The 22,160-nt window shown below is 41.2% G+C and overlaps 1 protein-coding gene across 4 annotated transcripts in view; it reads left to right on the top strand.

The window, feature by feature from the left end:
• The window catches only part of LOC140719699 (trafficking protein particle complex subunit 3), a 34,343-nt gene that overhangs the window by 1,405 nt on the left and 10,778 nt on the right, over window positions 1–22,160 (top strand). Inside the window, exons 1-3 of one of the 4 annotated variants that reach the window (XM_073034502.1) lie at window positions 556–621; window positions 13,669–13,716; window positions 19,094–19,191. In XM_073034502.1, the coding sequence (XP_072890603.1) occupies window positions 568–621; window positions 13,669–13,716; window positions 19,094–19,191 (200 nt within the window). In that variant the 5' untranslated portion in view covers window positions 556–567. Of the gene's footprint in view, window positions 1–555; window positions 622–10,092; window positions 10,227–13,668; window positions 13,717–19,093; window positions 19,192–22,160 lie in introns of those variants that run through there. The other 3 variants (XM_073034503.1, XM_073034505.1, XM_073034504.1) reach the window with 3 other exon arrangements.

Raw genomic sequence — 22,160 nt, forward strand, 5'->3', positions numbered from 1 at the left:
ATATTGTCATTTAAAAAAAAATTGGATAGGTATATGGACAGGAAAGGAATGGAGGGTTATGGGCTGAGTGCAGGCCAGTGGGACTAGGTGAGTGTAAGCGTCAGCATGGACTAGAAGGGCCGAGATGGCCTGTTTCCGTGCTGTAGTTGTTATATGGTTATACGTTAATACTCTGAAAACTTCCCATAACCAGAAAGCTGCAAAGACTGTACAAATTTGTCAATGTTTCGGGTTATCTCTGTAAATGTTTCTGTTTTGTGAATCCTTTTAGATATAGTTCCTTCCGTCCAACTGTATTCAGACTGGATTTTCTTGTTTATTTGCATATTTAAAGTTAATAGTTATATATTTGTTGCTGCTTATGTGTGATTCCCTGGCTTTGTTAGCATATGTTCAGTGTTTCTGTTTTTGTTTGTGTTCAATAAAAATAAAAAAAAGTGGGAAAAAAAAGAAAGAGGAGGGAAGAAGCTGTTCCTGAAACACTGAGTGTGCCTCTACAGGCTCCCGTCCCTCCTCCTTGATGACAGCAATGAGGAGAGGGCATGTCCTGGGTGGAGGGGTTCCTTAATGATGGATGATGCCTTCTTGAGATATCGACTTCTGAAGCTGCCCTGGATGCAAGTACAGTAAGCTATTTTGTATAATTGATCGGTGTCGCTCACTAATGCACAATATTCTGTATAGAAAAGATATATTGTGCCTCTTGGGGGCACATAGCCCGGCATCTGAAAATGAAAACTGCAAATCTGGTTTTTAATATGAGCCCTGGGAGCATGAGGCAACAGTGCATCATCTGCCCCGGGGGCAGATGCAAGCTGCAGGCTAAACGGTCTTGGGGCAAGTACAGTGGGAGAGGTTTCTGGTGTCACAGTGTTCTCCACCGGAGCCGCTGCTTCATCGGGGCCTGCTCAGCGCGTGTGGTTGTTCACAGGAAGAATCTTTTTGCTCGAGCTTGCATTCCTCAGTTCCATTTAGTGGCCAAGTTGGCCTCTACTAAAACAGACTCCAGATGTAGTCGGCACAGGTGGTTTCCAGCAAAGTGAACGTAGTGCGTCTATTACCAGGATTCTGGACTTTGATTCCATGATGTTCTAAAAGTTAAGGAACCATGGTAGGGTATCGGTTAGCCTAACGTTGTTACAGCTTGGGTTGTCGAGGTTCGGAGTTGATTTCCAGCGTCCTGTGTAAGAAAGTTAGTTCGTTCTTTCCGTGTGCACGTCGGTTTCTTCCCACATTTCAAAGATGTACCGGTTAGTAGGTTAATTGGCCATTGTAAATTGTTATGTGATTAGGTAAGGGTTAAATAGACGGGTTGCTGGGCACTACAGCTCGAAGGGCCGGAAGAGTCTATTTCAAGCTGTATCGCTAAATAAATGAATTAAAATTTAAACATGATCACATTGCTTTTTAATTACTTTTGGTTTGAATCAAGAGTTGAACTCTAATGTGAGCATTGCGATCTGCTACATCCAATTTGTTCCTAAATTATAGGATACTGTAATTCCTAATACTGTATTTGAGTTTCAATACAAAAACTTTATTACCATGATTTGAGAATGTCATTATAAAGCTAGATTAGCTTTATTTGTCACGTTTACATTGAAGCATACAGTGTAATAGGTTTTCTGGTAAGATGCTGGTGTGCTTGGACACTGCTGCCTCTACAGGGCCAACCAAAGGTGTTATTGTCTTTTTTAAACATTTTTTATTATCATAAGACCCTGCTGGAGATGAATAACTTGAAGTACTGCAGGTCTACCCATTAGCAGTAGAGTTGCTAATCGGTGGAGAAACTGAAGGAGCTGGACTTGGTGCAGACCGTGATGCTGCCTGCAGGGAGGCTCTGGAGTCAGTGCGTGAAGGAGGTGTGCAGTCTAACAGCGAGTTATCATCTCAGTCGCTTCTCTTGTGACTGCAAGGCCCTGCTGGATGTTGGTAATGTGGAATGCTATAAGTCCAACTCACTGATTTATAGGCGGATGGCAGGGGAGCAGCATGGCCTCGATTGTAGCGAGGTCAAGGCCTCAAGCCGCGGCGTTGCCTGTTTGCAGGCACCCAGGGGAGGGCATCAGAGTTGGGCGCTCCACCGGCGTGCTGAAGGTGGTGTGGTGTAGTGTCCATGATGGAGTCAGTGCTGCCCCCAGTGTTCGTTCTGCAGAAGACAACTGTATTGTGTTCGACTGCAGACTGCTGCAACGTTCATGGACTCAGGGACTAGGGCTACATTTTTAGCGACTGTATTTTACTGCCGTATGTGCTTGCTATCTTATATGTGCTATTTGTGCTTTGTGCTGTGTGTGACTGTTGGGACTGTGTTTTGCACTTTGCCCTTGGAGAAACGCTGTTTCATTTGGCTGTATTCATGGATATTCACATACAGTATGGTTGAATGACAATTAAACTCGAACTTGAGTCAAATCAAATCAGTGGGGATTGTGCTGGGCATGCAAGTGTTCCCATGCTTCTGGTGCCAACATAGAATGCCCACAACTCAGTAACCCTAACTATATGCCTTTGGAATGTGGGAGGAAACCGGGGCACCTGGAGGAAACCCACTCAACCATAGGGAGAACATAGAAACTCCTTATAGCTTCTAACGCTACATAACTGTGCTGCCCATCATAATCGTAGTAATATCATAAGCAAAATAGTACTGTGAGTGTAAGAGAGCAGTTCCTTTGCTTTGAGCCCATGATGTAAGTTGGTAAATTGGGTTATTACTGCCATCGCCAAGGCACTTTGAAAAACTTGTCTTGCATATCGTCTGACAGATCAATTCATTACAATGGTGCATCGAGGTTGTACGAGGTACGGGTGTCCCCCGCTTTATGAATGTTTGCTTTATGCCACTTCGCTTTTACAAAAGACCTGTTTTCGCATTACAAAGAGGATTTTCGCTTTTACGAAAAATTTTCCCATATAAATTAATGGTTCTTCGCTTTACACCATTTAGGCCTAAGAAAGGTTTCATAGGAACACTCTACCTTCGTAAAGGGGGGACACCTGTGAAACAATAAAAAAAGTGCAGAATAAAGATACAGTTACAGAGAAAAGTGCAATAATGTGCAAGGTTATAATGAGCTAGATTGTGAGATCACTCAGGAAACATTGAATAGTCTTATAATGGCCCAGGTAGAAACTGTCCCTGTGTTTGGTGGTATGATCTGTCAGTCTTTTGTGTCTTCTGTGCGATGTGTGTGTGGGGGGGGGGGGAACAAGAGAGAATGCCCGGGCTGGGTGGGATCTTTGGTTACGTTGGATGATTTAGTGAGGTTGTGAGGAGTGTAACAAAGTCCATGGAGGGGAGACTGCTTTCCATTATGTACTGAGCCCTGTCCTCAGCTCTCCGTAGTTTCTTGTAATCACAGATTGGCTGTTGCCGTAACAAGCTGTGATGCATCTGGACAGGATGCTTTCTGTGGTGCGCTGTCAAAAATTGTTGAGTGTCTAAGGAGTCACGCCACATTTCTTTAACCTCCTGAGGGAGGATAGGCACTTTTCACGGCGTCAGGGGACTTCCTTGGTTGAGGCATCAAAGTTCAAAGTATGTTTATTATCAAAGTTCAGTATGTGTACAGTATTCATCTTCTCGCAGACAGCCACAAAACAAAGAAACACAAATAGAACCCATTTAAAGACCCCCCCCCACACACAACAAGACCATCAGACACGTGGGAAAAAAGAGAACAAATCATGCAAACAGCAAAAAGAGAACGGATAACACACACAAAAAAATTAAACATCAAACCGCAGAGCTCCTAAAGGTCAGTCCACCGCCTCAAGCCTCCGAGGCGAGTAAAGCCAGTCCAGGAGCTGATGGCCGTAGCCACAGCCTCCGAATCAGTCAGTTCAGCGCTGTGTCGATAGCTGCAGACGTCGATCAAATTGCGTAAATAGCAAGGTGCGTTCAGCTCTGGGGACATTAAACATCAAACTGCGGCTGATAGTGGGTCCACAGCCAGCGTGGTTGTATCGGGCAGGCTATTGATGATGTCTAACTCTCTTGACCTCAGCACTATTGATGTAAATGGGGGGGGGGGGGTGACAATCACCTCCCTCCTTCCTGAAGTCAATGATTAGCTCTTATATTCTGCTGATACTGAGGGAAAAATCACCACACACTAGTCCTCACTGAGAGGTCAGACATGGGAAGGGTGAGCAGCTTCAAGTTCCTGGGCATGAACATCTCAGAGGATCTATCCTGGGCCCAACATATTGATGTAATCATGAAGAACGCACGCCAGCGGCTATACTTCATTAGAAGTTTGAGGAGTTTTGGTATGTCACCAAAGACTGTTGCAGATTTCTGTACATATACGGTGGAGAGAATTCTGACCGGTTGCACCGCAGTTTGGCATGGAGCCTCCAATGCACAGGATTGAAAGAGGCTGAAGAAGATTAGAGACCCAGCCAATTCCATCACCCTTTCCCACCATTGAAAGCATCTTCAAGAGGTGGTGCCTCAAGAAAACAACATCCACTATTAAAGACCCTCACCTTCCAGGACATGACCTCTTTGTATTTTATTATTAAGGAAGTGGTTCAAGAGCTTGAGGATCAACAGTCAGTGAATAAGAACAGCTTCTTCCCCTCATCCACCAGATTTTTGAAGGGTCCATCAACTATGAACCTTATTTTGTTATTCATCTTTTGCATTATTTATCTATTTTGTAACTTATAGTCATTTTCATGTACTGCTGTTGCAAAACAACAATTTTATAGACAATAGACAGTAGGTGCAGGAGTAGGCCATTCAGCTCTTCTAGCCAGCACCGCCATTCACTGTGATCATGGCTGATCATACACAATCAGTATCCCGTTCCTGCCCTCTCCCCATATCCCTTGACCCTGCTATCTATCAGAGCTCTATCTAACTCTCTCTTGAATGCATCCAGAGACTTGGCCTCCACTGCCTTCTGGGGCAGAGCATTCCACATATCCACCACTCTCTGGGTGAAAAAGTTTTTCCGCATCTCTGTTCTAAATGGCCCACCCCTTATTCTTAAACTGTGGCCTCTAGTTCTGGACTCACCCATCAGCGGGAACATGCTTCCTGCCTCCAGCGTGTCCAATCCCTTAATAATCTTATATGTTTCAATAAGATCCCCTCTCATCCTTCTAAATTCCAGTGTATACAAGCCCAGTCGCTCCAATCTTTCAACATATGAAAGTCCCGCCATTCAGGGAATTAACCTTGTGAACCTACGCTGCACTCCCTCAATAGCAAGAATGTCCTTCCTCAAATTTGGAGACCAAAACTGTACACAATACTCCAGGTGGGGTCTCACCAGGGCCCTGTACAGCTGCAGAAGGACCTCTTTACTCCTATACTCAATTCCTCTTGTTATAAAGGCCAGCATGCCATTAGCTTTCTTCACTGCCTGCGGTACCTGCATGCTTGCTTTCATTGCCTGATGTACAAGAACACCTTTATCTCTTTGTACTTCCCCTTTTCCTAACTTGACTCCATTTAGATAGTAATCTGCCTTCCTGTTCTTGCCACCAAAGTGGATAACCTCACATTTATCCACATTAAACTGCATCTGCCATACATTTGCCCACTCACCCAACCTGTCCAAGTCACCCTGCATTCTCATAATATCCTCCTGACATTTCACACTGCCACCCAGCTTTGTGTCATTGGCAAATTTGCTAATGTTACTTTTAATCCCTTCATCTAAATCATTAATGTATATTGTAAACAGCTGCGGTCCCAGCACCAAACCTTGCGGTACCCCACTGGTCACAGCCTGTCATTCCGAAAGGGACCTGTTAATTTCTACTCTTTGTTTCCTGTCAGCCAGCCAATTTTCAATCTATGTCAGTACTCTGCCCCCAATACCATGTGCCCTAATTTTGCCCACTAATCTCCTATGTGGGACTTTATCAAAAGCTTTCTGGAAGTTCAGGTACACTACGTCCACTGGCTCTCCCTTGTCCATTTTCATAGTTACATCCTCAAAAAACTCCAGAAGATTAGTCAAGCATGATTTTCCCTTCATAAATCCATGCTAACTCAGACTGATCCTTCTACTGCTAACCAAATGTGTCGTAATTTCCTCTTTTATAATTGACTCCAGCATCTTTCCCACCACTGACGTCAGGCTAACCGGTCTATAATTCCGTGTTTTCTCTCTCCCTCCTTTCTTGAAAAGTGGGACAACATTAGCCACCCTCCAATCAGCAGGAACTGTTCCTGAATCTATAGAACATTGGAAAATGATTACCAATGCGTCCACAATTTCTAGAGCCACATCTTTAAGTACCCTGGGATGCAGACCATCAGGTCCCGGGGACTTATCAGCCTTCAGACTCAACAGTCTATCCAACACCGTTTCTTGCCTAATATAAATTTACTTCAGTTCATCCTTTACCCTATTTCCTTTGGCCACTATTACATCTGGGAGATTGTTTGTGTCTTCCCTAGTGAAGACAGATCCAAAGTACCTGTTCAACTCATCTGCCATTTCCTTGTTCCCCATAATAAATTCACCCGTTTCTGTCTTCAATGGCCCAATTTTGGTCTTAACTTTTTTTTTGCTATTCACATACCTAAAGAAGCTTTTACTATCCTCCTTTATATTCTTGGCTAGTTTACCTTCGTACCTCATTTTTTCTTGGTGTATTGCCTTTTTTGTTATCTTCTGTTGCTCTTTAAAAGCTTCCCAGTCCTCCGGTTTCCCGCTCATCTTTGCTATGTTATACTTCTTCTCTTTTATTTTTATACTGCCCTTTACTTCCCTCGTCAGCCACGACCGCCCCTTACTCCCCTTAGGATCTTTCTTCCTCTGGAATGAACCGATCCTGCACCTTCTGCATTATTCCCAGAAATACCTGCCATTGTTGTTCCGCTGTCTTCCCTGTTCCATTGAACTTTGGCCAGCTCCTCCCTCATAGCTCCATAGTTCTCTTTGTTCAACTGTAATACTGACACATCCAATTTTCCCTTCTCCTTCTCAAATTGTAGGTTAAAACATATCATATTATGGTCACTACCTCCTAATGGTTCTTTTACCTCGAGGTCCCTGATCAAATCCAGTTCATTGCACAACACTAAATCTAGAATTGCCTTCTCCCTGGTAGGCTCCAGTACAAGTTGTTCTAAGAATCCATCTCGGAGGCACTCCACAAACTCCCTTTCTTGGGGTCCAGTACCATTCTGATTCTCCCAGTCTACCTGCATGTTGAAATCCCCCATGACAACTGTATCATTACCTTTGCGACATGCCAATTTTAACTCTTCATTCAACTTACACCCTACATCCAGACTGCTGTTTGGGGGCATGTAGATAACTCCCATTTGGTTCTTTCTACCCTTAGAATTTCTCAGTTCTATCCATACTGACTCTACATCCCCTGTTTCTATGTCCCCCCTTGCAAGGGACTGAATATCATTCCTCACCAACAGAGCCACCCCACCCCCTCTGCCAGTCAGTCTGTCCTTTCGATAAGATGTATATCCTTAAATATTCATTTCCCAGGCCCTGTCCGCTTGAAGCCATGTCTCTGTTATTCCCACAACATCGTACTTGCCAATTTCCAACTGAGCCTCAAGCTCATCTACTTTATTCCTTATACTTTGTGCATTCATATATAATACTTTTAATTCGTTACTCCCCTCTCCTTTCATATCAATTCCTATTTCATTTGGCCATACTGTATGATCTCTTCTTGAGCTTTCTACTCCATTAATTCTGTTGTCCTTTTTAACTTTTCTTATTTTCACTTTCCCTTCAACTCCATCCTTATATTTCCAGTTCATCCCCTCCCCCCCACTACTTAGTTTAAACACATCCATGTTGCAGTGGCAAACCTGTCTGCCAGAATGCTGGTCCCCCGTCTATTAAGGTGCAACCCATCCCTTTTGTACAATTTATCCCTACCCCAAAACAGATCCCAGTGGTCCAAGTATGTAAACCCTTGCTTCCTGCACCAGTTCCTCAGCCACACATTCAGATCCATTATCTCCCTGTTCCTGCCCTCTCCAGCACGAGGAACTGGAAGCAACCCGGAGATAACCACCCTGGAAGTCCTGCTTTTCAGCCTTCTTCCGAGTTCTCTGAAGTCCCGCTGCAGAATGTCCTTCCTCTTCTTCCTGATGTCATTTGTGCCGACATGCACTACCACTTCCAGCTGTTCACCTTCACCCTTGAGGATTCCCTGCAATCGGTCCGTGATGTCCTGGATCCTAGCACCAGGGAGGCAACACACCATCCTTAAATCTCGCCTGTTGCCGCAGAAACCCCTTTCCGTACTTCTTACTATGGAGTCCCCTACTACCACGGCTCTTCCTGATGTCTGACTCCTCGGCTCTGCTTCTGCACCAATTTTCAGCTCGCAGACCTGTCCGCCTCTCAGACTGGCAGTATCTTCTGTCCTGACAGCTTCCAAGAAGGTGAACCTGTTTACGAGAGGTACATCCCCTGGGGTCTCCTGTAATTCAAGCATCCTTTCCTTCCTCATCGTCACCCCCTTTCTCTCTTCCGGTATCCTCGGTGTAACGACCTCACTGTAGGTCCTCTCCAGAAAACGCTCGTTTTCACGGATAAACCTGAGGTCATCCAGTTCTTTCTTCAGTGCTGCAACATGCTCCTTCAGAAGCTGAATCTGGACACACTTTCCACAGCTGTAGCAGCCGGGGGCACCATCAGTGTCCCTGACCTCCCACATCATGCACATAGCACACTGAATCAGCTTAGCGGTCATGTCTTCACCCTGTCCAATTGTGCCTGGCGTAGTCTCCTCCTTCAGCCTCCTCGCCGAAGACTCTCGAGCCAAAGACTAGCACTTTTCACACCAGGCACTTCCCTCGACCAGGCCGCCTCCCAGCATGTTACTTATAAACCTGATTTTAATTCTGTTGTCATGAAACCATGTCAGTAGACTCTCTGTTTCCTTCCTGTATTTCAACTCCACAGCATTTGATATACGGCCCACTATCATTTGCAAATCTGTAGACGACGTTAGAGAAGAAACTGACCACACAGCCAATAGGGGGCTAAGGCCAGAGTCTGGAGGGGCATCGAGGATAACTGATGGGAAACTAGGGAAGTGGCCCCAAGTTAAGGAGTTTGGAGATGAGTTTGCTTTGAATTATTACTGAAGGTGGATTTGTAGTCAATAATCAATCATCTGATGTAGATGTCCAGGAAGATCAGAATCCAAGGGAATTTCATGACCCTGAAAGGCCAAGTGTACTGTTCACCGCCAGGCGACCGAAGTATATGGGCAGTTCAAAACATGAATACTAAATGCCTCTTTTAAAAGGTGTTGAAGCATTCAGAATCTATCCACCACACCTTTTAATCTGTTAGCTTGAAATGGACCATCAATGAAATGAAGACATTGTTTATGATCAGAGGTTCCTGATCAGGGGTCTGTGGACACCTTGCTTAATGGTGTAAAAAAGGTTTGGAAGCCCTTGTTTTGGTGAATTTGGCAACTCACTTCCCAGTGGTAAAACCATCTGGGGAAGAAAATTCTGGGGACCGCTTCCCTAGTTTCCAAACACACACCTCTTCCCCACTTCAAGACAGACAACTTTATTCCTTAATCAAAATCACCATAAAAATTATTTTGCGTCCAGTATTATTATCTGCAGTCTTCTTTTACACTTTGGTTGTTTGTCGATCTTTGTGTGTAATTTTTCACTGATTCTGTTGTATTTCTTTGTTTTATTGTGGATGTCTGCAAAGAAATGAATCTCAAGGCGACATATACGTACTTTGATAATAAATTTACTTTGAACTTTGATGTCTTTCTCCCTTTCACAGCTACAACCATCTCTGACAATTTCAATTCTAATAAATTTTCGACCAACTTTAAATTCATTTCTCTCCTACAGATAACTTCTCAACTTTTTCTCTCTATAGTCTTTTAGTTTCAACTTTCCAGTTTTTAGAAGTCACTTATTTACCGCCCAACCCAGGACTTCAGCAGACAAGTTCGGTACCGGTGAGAATTCTGGGTGCTGTAGTTCAATAATTACGTCATGAGTGATGCCAGGAAGGATTCTGGTTGTTGTAGTCCACGTCCCTCCCACTCTCTGGGAGCGAGGTACTACCGGGACTACAGTGATCAGTGAATGGGCGAAGGTTGTGCGCATGCGTGTTTCGTGTTCCTTTCGCTTCCAGTGGACAGGTCTCTTTGGACGAAACGGTTGGAAATTCTGAATTGGCAGGAAAATGTCTCGACAGACGAACCGAGGTACCGAGAACAAGAAAATGGTAATTCATTGTTTGGAAGTTAAACTGTTATTGAGGCTAGAAGGGATAAGAATATTGCTGTGTTTGATCTTTCAGTACTGGGCCGAAGCCAGTTCGGGGCCCACCTTCTTTCTGAGTTGGCCCTGAACCGAAAGCTGGTGTGTTTCCCAGCGGCTGACAGGTAGCGGTAAACTGGCATGTAGTGTTGCAAGACAGCCCGCCTCGTTTAAGTGTTTTGGTGCCCAATTCAGTCTCTCGGGCTGATCCAGATGACTGAACCTCAATGAAGTTGGTGGTGATTTTTTGTCACTTTTGACTTAAGCTTTGTATACTTCTGAAAGTCTATGATTGCATACAAGTTTCAAAGACATTGTGAATCGGCTGGTGTGTGAACGATCAAGTATTGCTAGAATGGTCCACGTTTTCCCACTAGGAGCTGGAATTCTAATAGTACGGGTCACGAGATTGGACTAACATTTCAGTTACCTGGTTGTGATGATCATTATGCGCTGTGTCATATGACATGGGCGATCGTGGTCTTGATCATGATGGTTCTTGACAATTTTTTCCTTCAGATGTGGTTTCCCATGTCTTCTGGGCAGTGTCTTTACAAGATGGGTGACCCCAGCCAATATCAAAACTCTTCAGAGATTGCCTGCCTGGCGCCAGTGGTCGCATAGCCAGGGCTTGTGATATGCACCAGTTAGTACTCCTATGGCTTCATGTGACCCTGATCTGGGGGCTAAGCAGGTGCTACACCTTGCTCAAGGGTGGCCTGAGGCCAAGTGGAGGGAAGGAGCGCCTTACACCTCCTTTGGTAGAGACGTATCTCCACCCTGCCACTTTGGTTTGGAATCAGATTTAGACAAAAAATATTTGGCCATTGCCTGGATATAATGTGAATATTCAAGCCAGTATGATTTTTGACAGTCTAAGTGGGTATCAAAATAATAAAGACAAAACTAATCTTGTGTATTTATTTCTAAAGCCCAATTTGATGCTGCTTGAAAAAAAAGTGTGTCATTTCCATCTCCCCTGGGACATTTTCTTAATTCCCCTGGAACATCAATGGTTTTCTTGTAATAAAAAAAAGGTCAAGAATGTCAACTCTGGTGTTCATCAGATTTTGGACTGTTTGTGATTAACACTAACTTTGCAATATTTAAAATTGAGGATAGGTGATATTGAAGGGATAAAATTGAAACCTAAATTGAACAAATATCAGAAAGAATTCATAAGAATTGCATTGGCAGTAGCCAAAAAGGCTATTGCAGTTACTTGGAAATCGGATTCGTACTTAAGTATGGATCGTTGAAAGAATGAAATTTTTAGCTGCATTCCACTTGAAAAAATTACTTATAATTTAAGAAATAAATATGACATATTTCTGAAAATTTGGTGCCCCTATTTACAAAAGATAGGATTAAATATATAGGTGCTCCGAAGATAAAGTTATTAGTCATCTGGGGAAATAAATAAATACATATATTAAAGCTATTTTGAATTCCACGGAGCATGTGGGGATCTTCCGATATCCAGGCAGTCTTTCTTTTTTCTTTCTTTTTTTTCTCTTTTTTTCAGATAGGGATATGTTAGGGGGGAGGGGAGAGGGCTGATATTATTCTATTCTACTCTATGTAACCATTTGAAAATCAATAAAAAAATTTTTAAAAAGGAGAATAAATCCAAAACAAAAACACACAGCATTAAAAAGAGAAATTAAGTTGTTAATTTTTTATTAAGGAGAATGTAATGGAAGAACTAAAGCCTGTTAATCTTTTATGATATAAGAACCACCCAGTACATTTGAAGATTTGGATTTCAGCATCAGTATAGCTGTGGAACGCCTAACCGGTAAAACAGGCTTTTATCTGCACTGAGCATAGTTTGCAAGCCAGCAGTCTTCACAAGGGTGGGGTGGGGGGGTTAGTGAGAAACCACTTCAAACTTGTAACTAGGATCTTTCTAGGATAAACAGCAAATAGAAAGCCCTGATTACCGATACCAAATCTTATATGCTGGCAACATTTGTGCAGTCTCTGCAAAAGTTAAACACTAATGGGGTGCTACTGGTCAGTTCCTATTTCTGACTGAATCTGTGGTGAAAATTCAACTTGTGGTGTAACTTCCAATTTCTGACTGAGTTTGTAGTGAAAACAGGACGTTTTAATGGAAATGTCACATGCAGCATACCAGTCACCTTACAGCTAATAGACCAAAAAAAACCAACTTTGTGTAAATTTTGTACTTATGTAGGTCTGTGTCACACCTTTTGGATAGTAGGGTCAATCAGACAAGCAAGACAAATAATTCCTTTTTTTGATGCTGATGAAATCTAACTTAGTTTTACTTTTATTTATTTATTGAGGTACAGTGTGGTATAGGCTCTTTGAACTGTGCCGCCCAGCTATCCCCTGATTTAATCCCAGCCTAATCACGGGACAATTCACAATGACTAATTGACCTGATACATATCTGGACTGTGGGAGGAAACCGAAGCACCCGGAGGAAACCCACTTAGTCATGAGGAGAGCGTGCAAACTCCTTACAGGAGGGGGCGGGAGTTGAACCAGGGTTGCTTGTACTGTAAAGCATTGTGTAAACCACTACGTCACCGTGCTGCAGAATCAAATCAAATAATGAATTGATTGTTTGGATTATAAAGTAGTTTATTAAGAATGTATTCTGCTTGATTATTTTGACAGTTTGGATTTTTCATGTCAAGACCTACTGCTGCTTTTGGAATTGTTTTACAGCATCTTTTAAGCATTGATTTCCCGTTTGAATCTCTTTCAGCAGAAAAAGTATGCAGAAATCAAAGGAAAGGAACAAATTCAAGTTCTATGTGGGTTATTGCAGATTATTGTCTTTATACAATATTCGTCATTCTGCCACAGAAATAGGTTTATTATCACTCTGTGATGTGAACTTTGTTGTTTTGTGGCAGCTCTGCAATGCAAAAGCATGAAATTACATTGCAAAATAGATGGTGCAAAAAGCAAAGGAATAATGAGCTGGTGTTCACGGACTATTCAGAAATCTGTTGGCCTGTACAGATAATTAAAATTCCACCAACAAATGGCTTCAGGATTTTTTCCAAATCAGAGAAAACCTCTATCAACACAGTTTAAATTGTATAATCAAAATGTTTAAGTTTTGTATGTACTTGTAGCCTTATCCATTTAAGGTAAGCTATTACTATGTTTTGATGATGTTTCAATTCAGGAAAGGCAGATAAAGTTCTCCAAACATTCTTAATATATTATCAAAAATTAACCATGACTTAGTTTGCTGACTGTACACTACTGTGAAGTCTCGGCTTCTGTCATGTTATATTTCATCTAGGTAATGCATCCTTTTTGTGTGTTCTTCATTGTATACAAAATTCAGTTTGTATGTATTGTCACTAAATCTCAATTCTGTCTTTTTCCTGTCTCTTTTGCCTAACGCACTCATTCTGTAGTACTGGTATTTGCCATTCATTTCACCTTCTGCATCTCTGCATCTCATGGTAGGTGCTAGGAATATTAATTTCTTTGAGAATGCCACAATGCATGTTTCACTTTGCTTTCTTATTTACTCCATTGTTATTTTTGTGCAACTTGATGTTTCATCTTGGGTTATTAAATATAAAGTACAACTTTATAAAACTCTGGTTAGGCCACATCTGGAGTATTGCATACAGTTCTGGTTGCCCAACTATAGGAAGGATGTTGAGGCTTTGGAGAGGGGTGTAGAAGAGGGTTTACCAGGATGCTGCTTGGTTTAGAGGCTGGATACACTTGGATTGTTTTCTCTGGAGCGTCAGAGGCTGAGGGGAGATCTGACAAGAGGTTTACAAGATTATGAGAGGCACAGATAGAGTAGACAGGGAGTATCTGTTTCTCAGGGTTGAAATATCTAATACCAGAGGGCATGCACTGAAGGTGAAAGGGGCTAGGTTCAGAGGGGATGTGTGGGTAAGTATTTTTACTCAGAGTGGTTGATGCCTGGAATGCTCTGCCTGGTATGGTAGTAGAGGCAAATACATTAGAGACCTTTAAGAGATGTTAGGATAGGCACATGGATGTAAGGAAGATGGAGGGATATGGACATGGTGTAGGAAGGCGGGATTCGTGCTTGGGTATTTCTTGATTTGCTTTTTAGCAGGTTTGTCACAACATTGTGGGTCAATTGGCCTGTTCCTGCATTGTTTTCCCCGATTTGCTAAGTTAGCTGGAACTATTGTAGGAAATGACAAACTCTTGTAATGTGAATGAGGTGATGCCTTTGCTTAATTTAAATTGAGTTTTCTGCACCAGATCTGAAGGACTGTAGGCCTGTCTAGTCTGAATGTGGGGTGAGGTGGGGATGAAACCAGCAGAGTGCTCATTACTGATCAGTGTCCTTATGGAATGGATTTTTCCTTTTAGAGATGGTGATGACCCTCAATTTTCTGCTTCTGTTTCCCCATGCTGAAACTATTACATTGCCTTTGAATATTTACATCTGTGAAGAACATCTGGTTAGAAGAGATGATGGAGCCTGATATCCACCTGTAAAATCCAGAGATTTAAACTATGGAAGATGGTTGATAGCAGGAGGTGATGCTTTCCTCCACTGAAAGGCCAGAAACATAGAACCGAATGAAGTTTGGGAAAAAGGAACCCGTGTTAGTTATACAGCGTGACTCCATAAGATATAGGGGCAGAATATGGCCATTTGGCCCATTGAGTGTGCTCTGCCATTTCATCATGGCTGATCCATTTTCCCTCTCAGTCCCAGTCTCTTGCCTTCTCCCCATATGCCTTCGTGCCCTGACTAATCAAGAATCTATCAACCTCTGCCTTAAATATACCTGTGGCAATGAATTCCACAGATTCACCATCCGTGGTTAAAGAGATTCCACCTCATCTCCTTTCTAAATGGGCTTCCCTCTTTTCTGAGGCTGTGTCCTCTGGTCTTAAACTCCCCCACCATGGGAAACATCCTCTCCAAATCTACTCTTATCGAGCTGTTTCAACATTCAATAGGTTTCAATGAGACCCCCTCCTCATTCTTCTGAATTCCAGTGAGTACAGGCCCACAGCCATCAAATGCTCCTCACATGATAAGCCTTTCGATCCTGGAGTCATTTATGTGAACCTCCAATGATTTGTTTGATTTTGGTGGGGGAGAAATTGTTCACATCTTGTCTAAAATTGATATACTGTATTGTTGACATTAGATGTTACATATTAATGGTTGAAGAGAACACTTCAGACACGGCGGAAATGGATAAGCTTCATATTCATCTTGTTTTTTTTTGTATTTGAGGTGGGAACTGACAGCAGAGTTTGAGAGTGGTTTGGAGACAGAAATTTAGTGGAATATATAGTCTTTGTATTAAGGCTTCCCAATGTTTTCTGCTGTCAGCTACCAAAATAAGCTTCTGTGAGTTTGAGTTCAAAAGCAGTCCTTGAAGAATTGGGATTCCGGTCTATGTGAGGTTGATGTTCTGTATTCATGTCTTAGTGTTTTTGGTTTTGGCAATTATGTCTTATGGCCTTATGCAGGGTATCAAAGATTATGGGGAAACAGAAGGAGAATGGGGTTGAGAGGAATAATAAATCAGCCATGACTCGATAGGTTGAATGGCCTAATTCTGCTTCTATGTCTTATGGTATTAAGTGGGTTTGAAAAGAAAGTACACAATTATTTCCAGCTGTGGGAACATTTTTTACTACTGATGATGTAGATGAGGGAGATTTCTAATTAACTTTAGTTTATTATATTTGCCAATTCCAGGTCGTATAGTATTTTTAATGCTCCTTTTGATATTAATATTCAATTTTAAAATCTGTATTATCTAATATTTGCTCCTTGACTGTTGATAACATGACAATAGAACATTATTTACATAATGCATGAATATTTTTTATATTTAGTTTAAGTAAAGTATTAATGCATCCTTGTTATGTAGTTTGAACATTAAGTTTCAGAGGTTTGTACTGTGGGTAATATATTGCAAAGAAGACACAAGAGACTATACATGCTGGAGTTTGGACAACTGGAGGAGCTCAGAGTTGGGCAGAATCTGCTTCCAGCATCCTAACAGATGCTGTCTGCCTGCTGAGTTCCTCCGGCACATTTTATGCTATTTTTAGTCCGTTCTCCCAAAATCTCCTTAGATTTCAATGTATTAACTAAATTCTGTTCAGTTTTGAGCATTTTTCCTGATGAAAGACATCCACTATTATAATGTTGTTTACCTGTAAAACTTGAATAATTTCTACTGTACATTAGGGATCCAAAGTTGATTGATATTGTTGAGTTAAGATGTATACCTGTACATAGGGGCAGTATCATCTGCTTGAAGCTTCAAAAGCCTATGATATTTCCTTAGTTGCATTAATTTTGCCTCCATGTGCAATGTCACAATAATAACCAGCAGCTGACAAATTTTTCCTCTTACAAGAATTTCTCAAAATGCATGCAGTTTTGGCAGTAGTTTGATTGGCAAAGCAATTGGTGCATTTTTCTCTTTATTCCTTCCTCCCTTGATACTGAGTTGTGTTCTACACCACAACTAGTTTAACAAAATTGTATGCTACCTTGGATTGCTTCTGATTGAAACATTTTCCATTCCTTCCAAGTTTGATTACCGGTATTTCAAAGCCCCTGACAATCTTTTGTTATATATTGTCCATCAACTCAAAGTGATCCAGAGTGTTTGTTGGGCTATAGTCACTTTGTGTTTAGCTTAGAGTTTTACCATCTCTCCTATTCATAAGAACATCTGTACGAACTGACTATAAAAATGTAATATTGATAACAAAGAAACATTGCAAGTCCACAAAATTAATATTTGAGAAGTAGGGTGGGATTGCGAAGGGGTAGTGAAATTCAGCTTACTAGAAAAACATGTTTGTTACTTTTGGCCCATAATGTATTCATGATAAACTTTAAATTTGTGTAGGATTTTGGGTTCAGACCAATTGAAGTAGGCGCATTGTGACTTGGCTGACTGCATGAAAATAGTTTTATCTGGCATCACTTTTGATAGGCTGTAGTCTGAAAATTGGCCTGGGACTGGAGAGGGAGAATAGTGCCCACCAGCAAGGCCACCTGATTATGCTGGTTCAAATCAAATCATTATTGCTGATAATTGCCAGAACTGCAAAGTAAATTGATTTGTTCTTGCAGATAGCAAAATGTTCAGGTCAAATAATTTGAATTAATCAAAAGATTAAAATCTGCAGATACCTTATGGTGCTCATAAATCATGCGCATGTTTTCGTTATTAAAGTGTTTGATGATTCAGATAAACACACAAGTAGGAGTTTGTTCAGTGTTCTAATGCATGGAGGTACTGATCTAGGTTAGGCTATGAAATCTTAGCATAATTTAAGTCTCCTGCTATAAACATATGATTTGGGAGTAGGAGCCCCTTAAGCCTACTCTAACATTTAATACAATAACAATTGATTTGATTTTTAACTTCAATTCTGCATTTCTGTTTGTTATTCAAGTACCTTTGCTTTAGATATACTCAGACCCTGTTTCCACCCTTTGAGGAAGATGTTTTCAGAGTCCAAAGCCCCCCAGAGAGAGTGTTTTACTTCATCTGTCTTAAATGTACAAACCGTACTTCTGAAAGAAGGTTGGTTAAGCCCATCACCTTTACTGGGGCAGTGCCAGCCGACAACAGCTTGTCAGAGTCCTCGATTCTGAACCAGTCTTTCAGGTTGCCCCAGGTGCTGCCCATCTTTGAAGATCCTTCCTCTCCCAGGGATGAGTTCCTTGGAGCTTCTATTGGTGTTTCTGTAGCTCTGAGTTTTAATGGGGTGGGGTTGCTAGCCCCATGCCCAATTCTCCTCCTTTTGTGATGGGCTTGGGACCATCCATGGTGGAGTTCCTTCCAAAACAGGAAACATCCTGTACTACCCACTTTGTCAAGAAACTTTGGGATCTTGTGTGCGTCTTTAAGTAACCTCTCGTTCCTTTAAGCTATAGTGGGTAGACAAACCCAGTCTGTTCAACCTTCCATGATAAGAACGGCTTATCCATCCCAAGTTTGTTGAACTGTTTCAATGTACTTACAAGCTGCAGTTTTAAAACTGAATGCACTTCTCCATTTCTGTCTTATCAGTCAAACCGAAATATAATCTTTCAACTTTTATTTTCATTTCCTTTATTATGAAATGGCACTCCGTTACATTTTAAATTATTTTCAAAACGCTAGAATGCATGTCCTATCTCATGTGACCTCTTACCATGCGGATGATCTTTTTGTACAATTAATACGTTGAAACTTCTCTACATTGATCTTTTCCCATTCATTTATCATAACTATAGTCCCTACCTACTTTTGTGTCATCAGCAAATTAAGTAACTCTACTTTTATTGCGCTCATCTGAGTAATTGCTAAATTGTAAGAAGTTGAGGCCCTAGCTCTGAGTCCTGCTGCAGATCACTCATTACATCTTGCCACTCAGGGAGATGTTCTGTCCATTGCCTGTACATTACCTCCAAAAGTATAAACGCTTATGTTTTCCAATAACATTGTGACATCTTCAAGTGCTTACAGGACACTTGAGTGCTTCCATTGGTTCCCTCTTCTTCCCAACACATGTTGCTTTAAAAAGGCGAAGAAATTGGTCAGGTGCAATATCCTTTTCACAAAACGTAATTGCCTGATTATCTTAATTTTCTTTTAGTGCCAAGCAATAATATATTTTAAACAGCTTTGAATATTTTCCTCTTGAGAGATGTTCACCAAACTAGCTTGTTTTAGGTCACCAGCCCCTCCCTCCCCTCTCCCCTCCCCCCCCAGAGAATCAAACTTGTTAACAAAATTATTTGGGGTATTCTTTGGTAAGATTTGTAGAGTTCTTGGAGATGCTAAACTTCCATCTTTTTCTTAACAGAACTCGGAGCTTTTCACACTGACCTATGGAGCTCTGGTCACACAGTTATGTAAAGATTATGAAAATGATGAAGATGTCAATAAGCAACTAGATAAAATGTGAGTATTTTACTCAACATGTTGGGACTTGCTATAATTTTTAAAGTATAGTTGCAATTTTTCTCTTGTAAGTTGGAATGGATTTAAGAATTAGAAGGATGACAAAGACATTTTCTTCCCTGCTGTGAGGGTGGAAGGGATCTGGGACTCACTAAAGAGATGGATGATAGATGCTGAAAACCTCATCACACTTATAGTGTGTAAATTTGAAACCACATGATTTTCAGAGCTGGATGCTTGATCTCAAAGTTTTGAAGTACATTTATTATTGAAATATGTATACTATATATAACCTTGAGATTTGTCTCTTTTCAGGCAGTCGTAAAGCAAAGAAACTCAGTAGAACCCATTAAAGAAATGGCTAGCACGAGAGGGTACAGTTTTAAGCTGCTTGGAAGTAGGTACAGAGCAGATGTCAGGGGTAGGTGTTTTTACTCAGAGAGTGGTGAGTGCAGGGAATGGGCTGCCGGCGATGGTGGTGGAGGCAGATACGATAGGGTCTTTTATGGGACTCCTGGACAGGTACATGGAGCTCAGAAAAACAGAGGGCTGTGGGTAACCCTAGGTAATTTCTAAGGTAAGGACATGTTTGGAACAGCCTTGTGGGCCGAAGGACCTGTATTGTGCTGTAGGTTTTCTATGTTTCTATAAAAGAAGACCATCAAACACCCAATGTGCAAAAAAAGAACAAATTGTGCAAACGATAAAGAGTAAGCAAATAATATTCAGAGCTGAAGTTCATGAAAATGAGGAAGCCAGTCATGACAGCAGCCATTCCAGGGTCCTGTTAGTTGCAGGCCACAACCTCGATGAGTAAACTTCTCTGAGCAGTGAGCTGAACGCTGGCCTTCTAATTGGAAGGGACACAATAAACCAAGTTGTAGCTTCCGCTGTTGTAAATGTTTTATTTCTATGAACTTCTGTCATGAAAATCTAAAATTTAAAATGTTAAGTAGATTTAGTTAAGAATGTGGGATTTGGTGGAGGTTCTATTACATAAATTTTGTGGATAAGTACCTTTTTGCGGTTTATAGGCAGCTTCAGAGGTTGTGTGAAATTGCCATCGTACAACAAAAAGCATGATCCTTGATGTGCTGCTCAGCCTTATCGTCTCTTTGTTATGAAGTGGTTAAAAGAAACTAGACGCTGATTTCCATGTAAATTTAAATTAATGTCAACCCAGGGGAGGGATAAATAAAAAAAAAACTTGCTGCAATTTGAGAAAAATTTAGTATGATGAATTAAGTTAGCTATTTTTGAGAAATTGCAGTTAAAATGGGTGAGGTAGTCGTCAAATTTCCTGGCAATGATGCATTACACCATCGGGAAAAAAATGCAAAATTTGTATCCTTGGTTCTTGATTGATATACCAAGGTGAAATTTAAAAGGGTGGATTATGAAACAGTAAGTTTGAAGTGAGTAAAGAAGACAAATTAGGGGTATTATAAATTAAACTAGGGAATGGTGGGGGTGGGGGGTGCAGGAAACTCAGAACAGGCAAGGCTCAGCTGTTTGAACACCTTATTGGAAAATAGCATATTAGGATATAAACCGATTATAGGCTTCAAAAATATAAAAAAGGTTTGGAACAGGATAAAAAACATTAGTAATAGACTATGGATCATCTGTATAAATGCAAGAAGCATTAAGAATAAAATAAACGAGCTGGAATTATATGCAAGTGCACATGTATTATAAAGCAAAAACTGTAACCTGGCTGCCCTCAAAAGATGGTGATGAATATAGAATTAAAGGATATACTTGGGAAAGGTAAACAATTTGTAAAGCTGGCTGAGTATCCATATAAATAAAAGAGAATTTAAACATGAGGCTGCTTATGCTAGGAGATGAATCGAGACTTAGTGAAGATATCTCGGTGAGAAATTAATAAATCTCCAGGGCCAGACAACATCTATCCAAGGGTACTTAAAGGGGCCTGTGATTATGTATACAAATCCCTAACATGTATTTTTCAAAAGTCATTTAAAACTGGTGAAATCCCTAAGGACTGGAAATGGACTAACGTTGGGTGACTGCACTGACCCTGGTAACTATAGACCAGTAAGCTCAATGTGTATCGTTGGTAAGATAACGGAAGCAATAATAAAGAACGAGATGGAAAAGCAGCGGATAAGAACAGGCATGTTTGCAGAAAACAAGCATGGGTTCAGAAAGGGACAATTGTGTTTTACTATATGCTGGAATTCTATGAAGGGGCAACTAAAATTTATGATAACAATAGAGTGCTTGATATTTATTTGGACTTCCAGAAGGCTTTTGACGAGGTACCCCACAAGAGGTTAATAATCAAGTTACAGGAGGTAGGGATTCGGGGTAAGCTGTGTGAGTGGGTGCAGAATTGGCTCAAAAACAGAACGAGTTGTGGTGAGTGGATCATCCTCACACCTAAAAGATGTTAGGTGGGGTCCTGCGGAGTTTTGGGGCAGCTGCCGTTTGTAATTTACATTAATGATTTGGATAAGCACATAACAAATAAACTAGTAAAGTTTGCAGATGACTCAATTAGGGGGATGGGCTGATTACATTCAGGCATCTGAATCAATACAGTTAATTCTAAACAAAATCCAAGTGTGGGCAGATAAATGGCAGATGAAATTTAATGTAAGTTAATGTAAAGTATTACATATAGGAAGTAGAAATATTAGATATAAATATACAATGGGGGGGGGGGTTCTTGAGTTAGAAAGTGCACTGTAAGGATTTGGGTGTCCTGGTAGACTCATCACTATCAATATCTAGACAATGCACAGAAGCGATTAGGAAGGCCAATAGAATGTTGGACTATATAATGCACTCAGTGGAGTTCAAGTCCAGAGACATTCTCCTTAAGCTGTACAATGCACTTGTGAGCTCACACCTTGAGTACTGTGTATCATTTTGGTCTCCATATTGTGTGAAGGCACTGGAGAGAGTCCAGAGAAGGGTAACTAGACTCATTCCAGGACTGC

Source organism: Hemitrygon akajei, chromosome 32 (assembly GCF_048418815.1).
Source record: "Hemitrygon akajei chromosome 32, sHemAka1.3, whole genome shotgun sequence".
NCBI classification, from domain to species: domain Eukaryota; kingdom Metazoa; phylum Chordata; class Chondrichthyes; order Myliobatiformes; family Dasyatidae; genus Hemitrygon; species Hemitrygon akajei.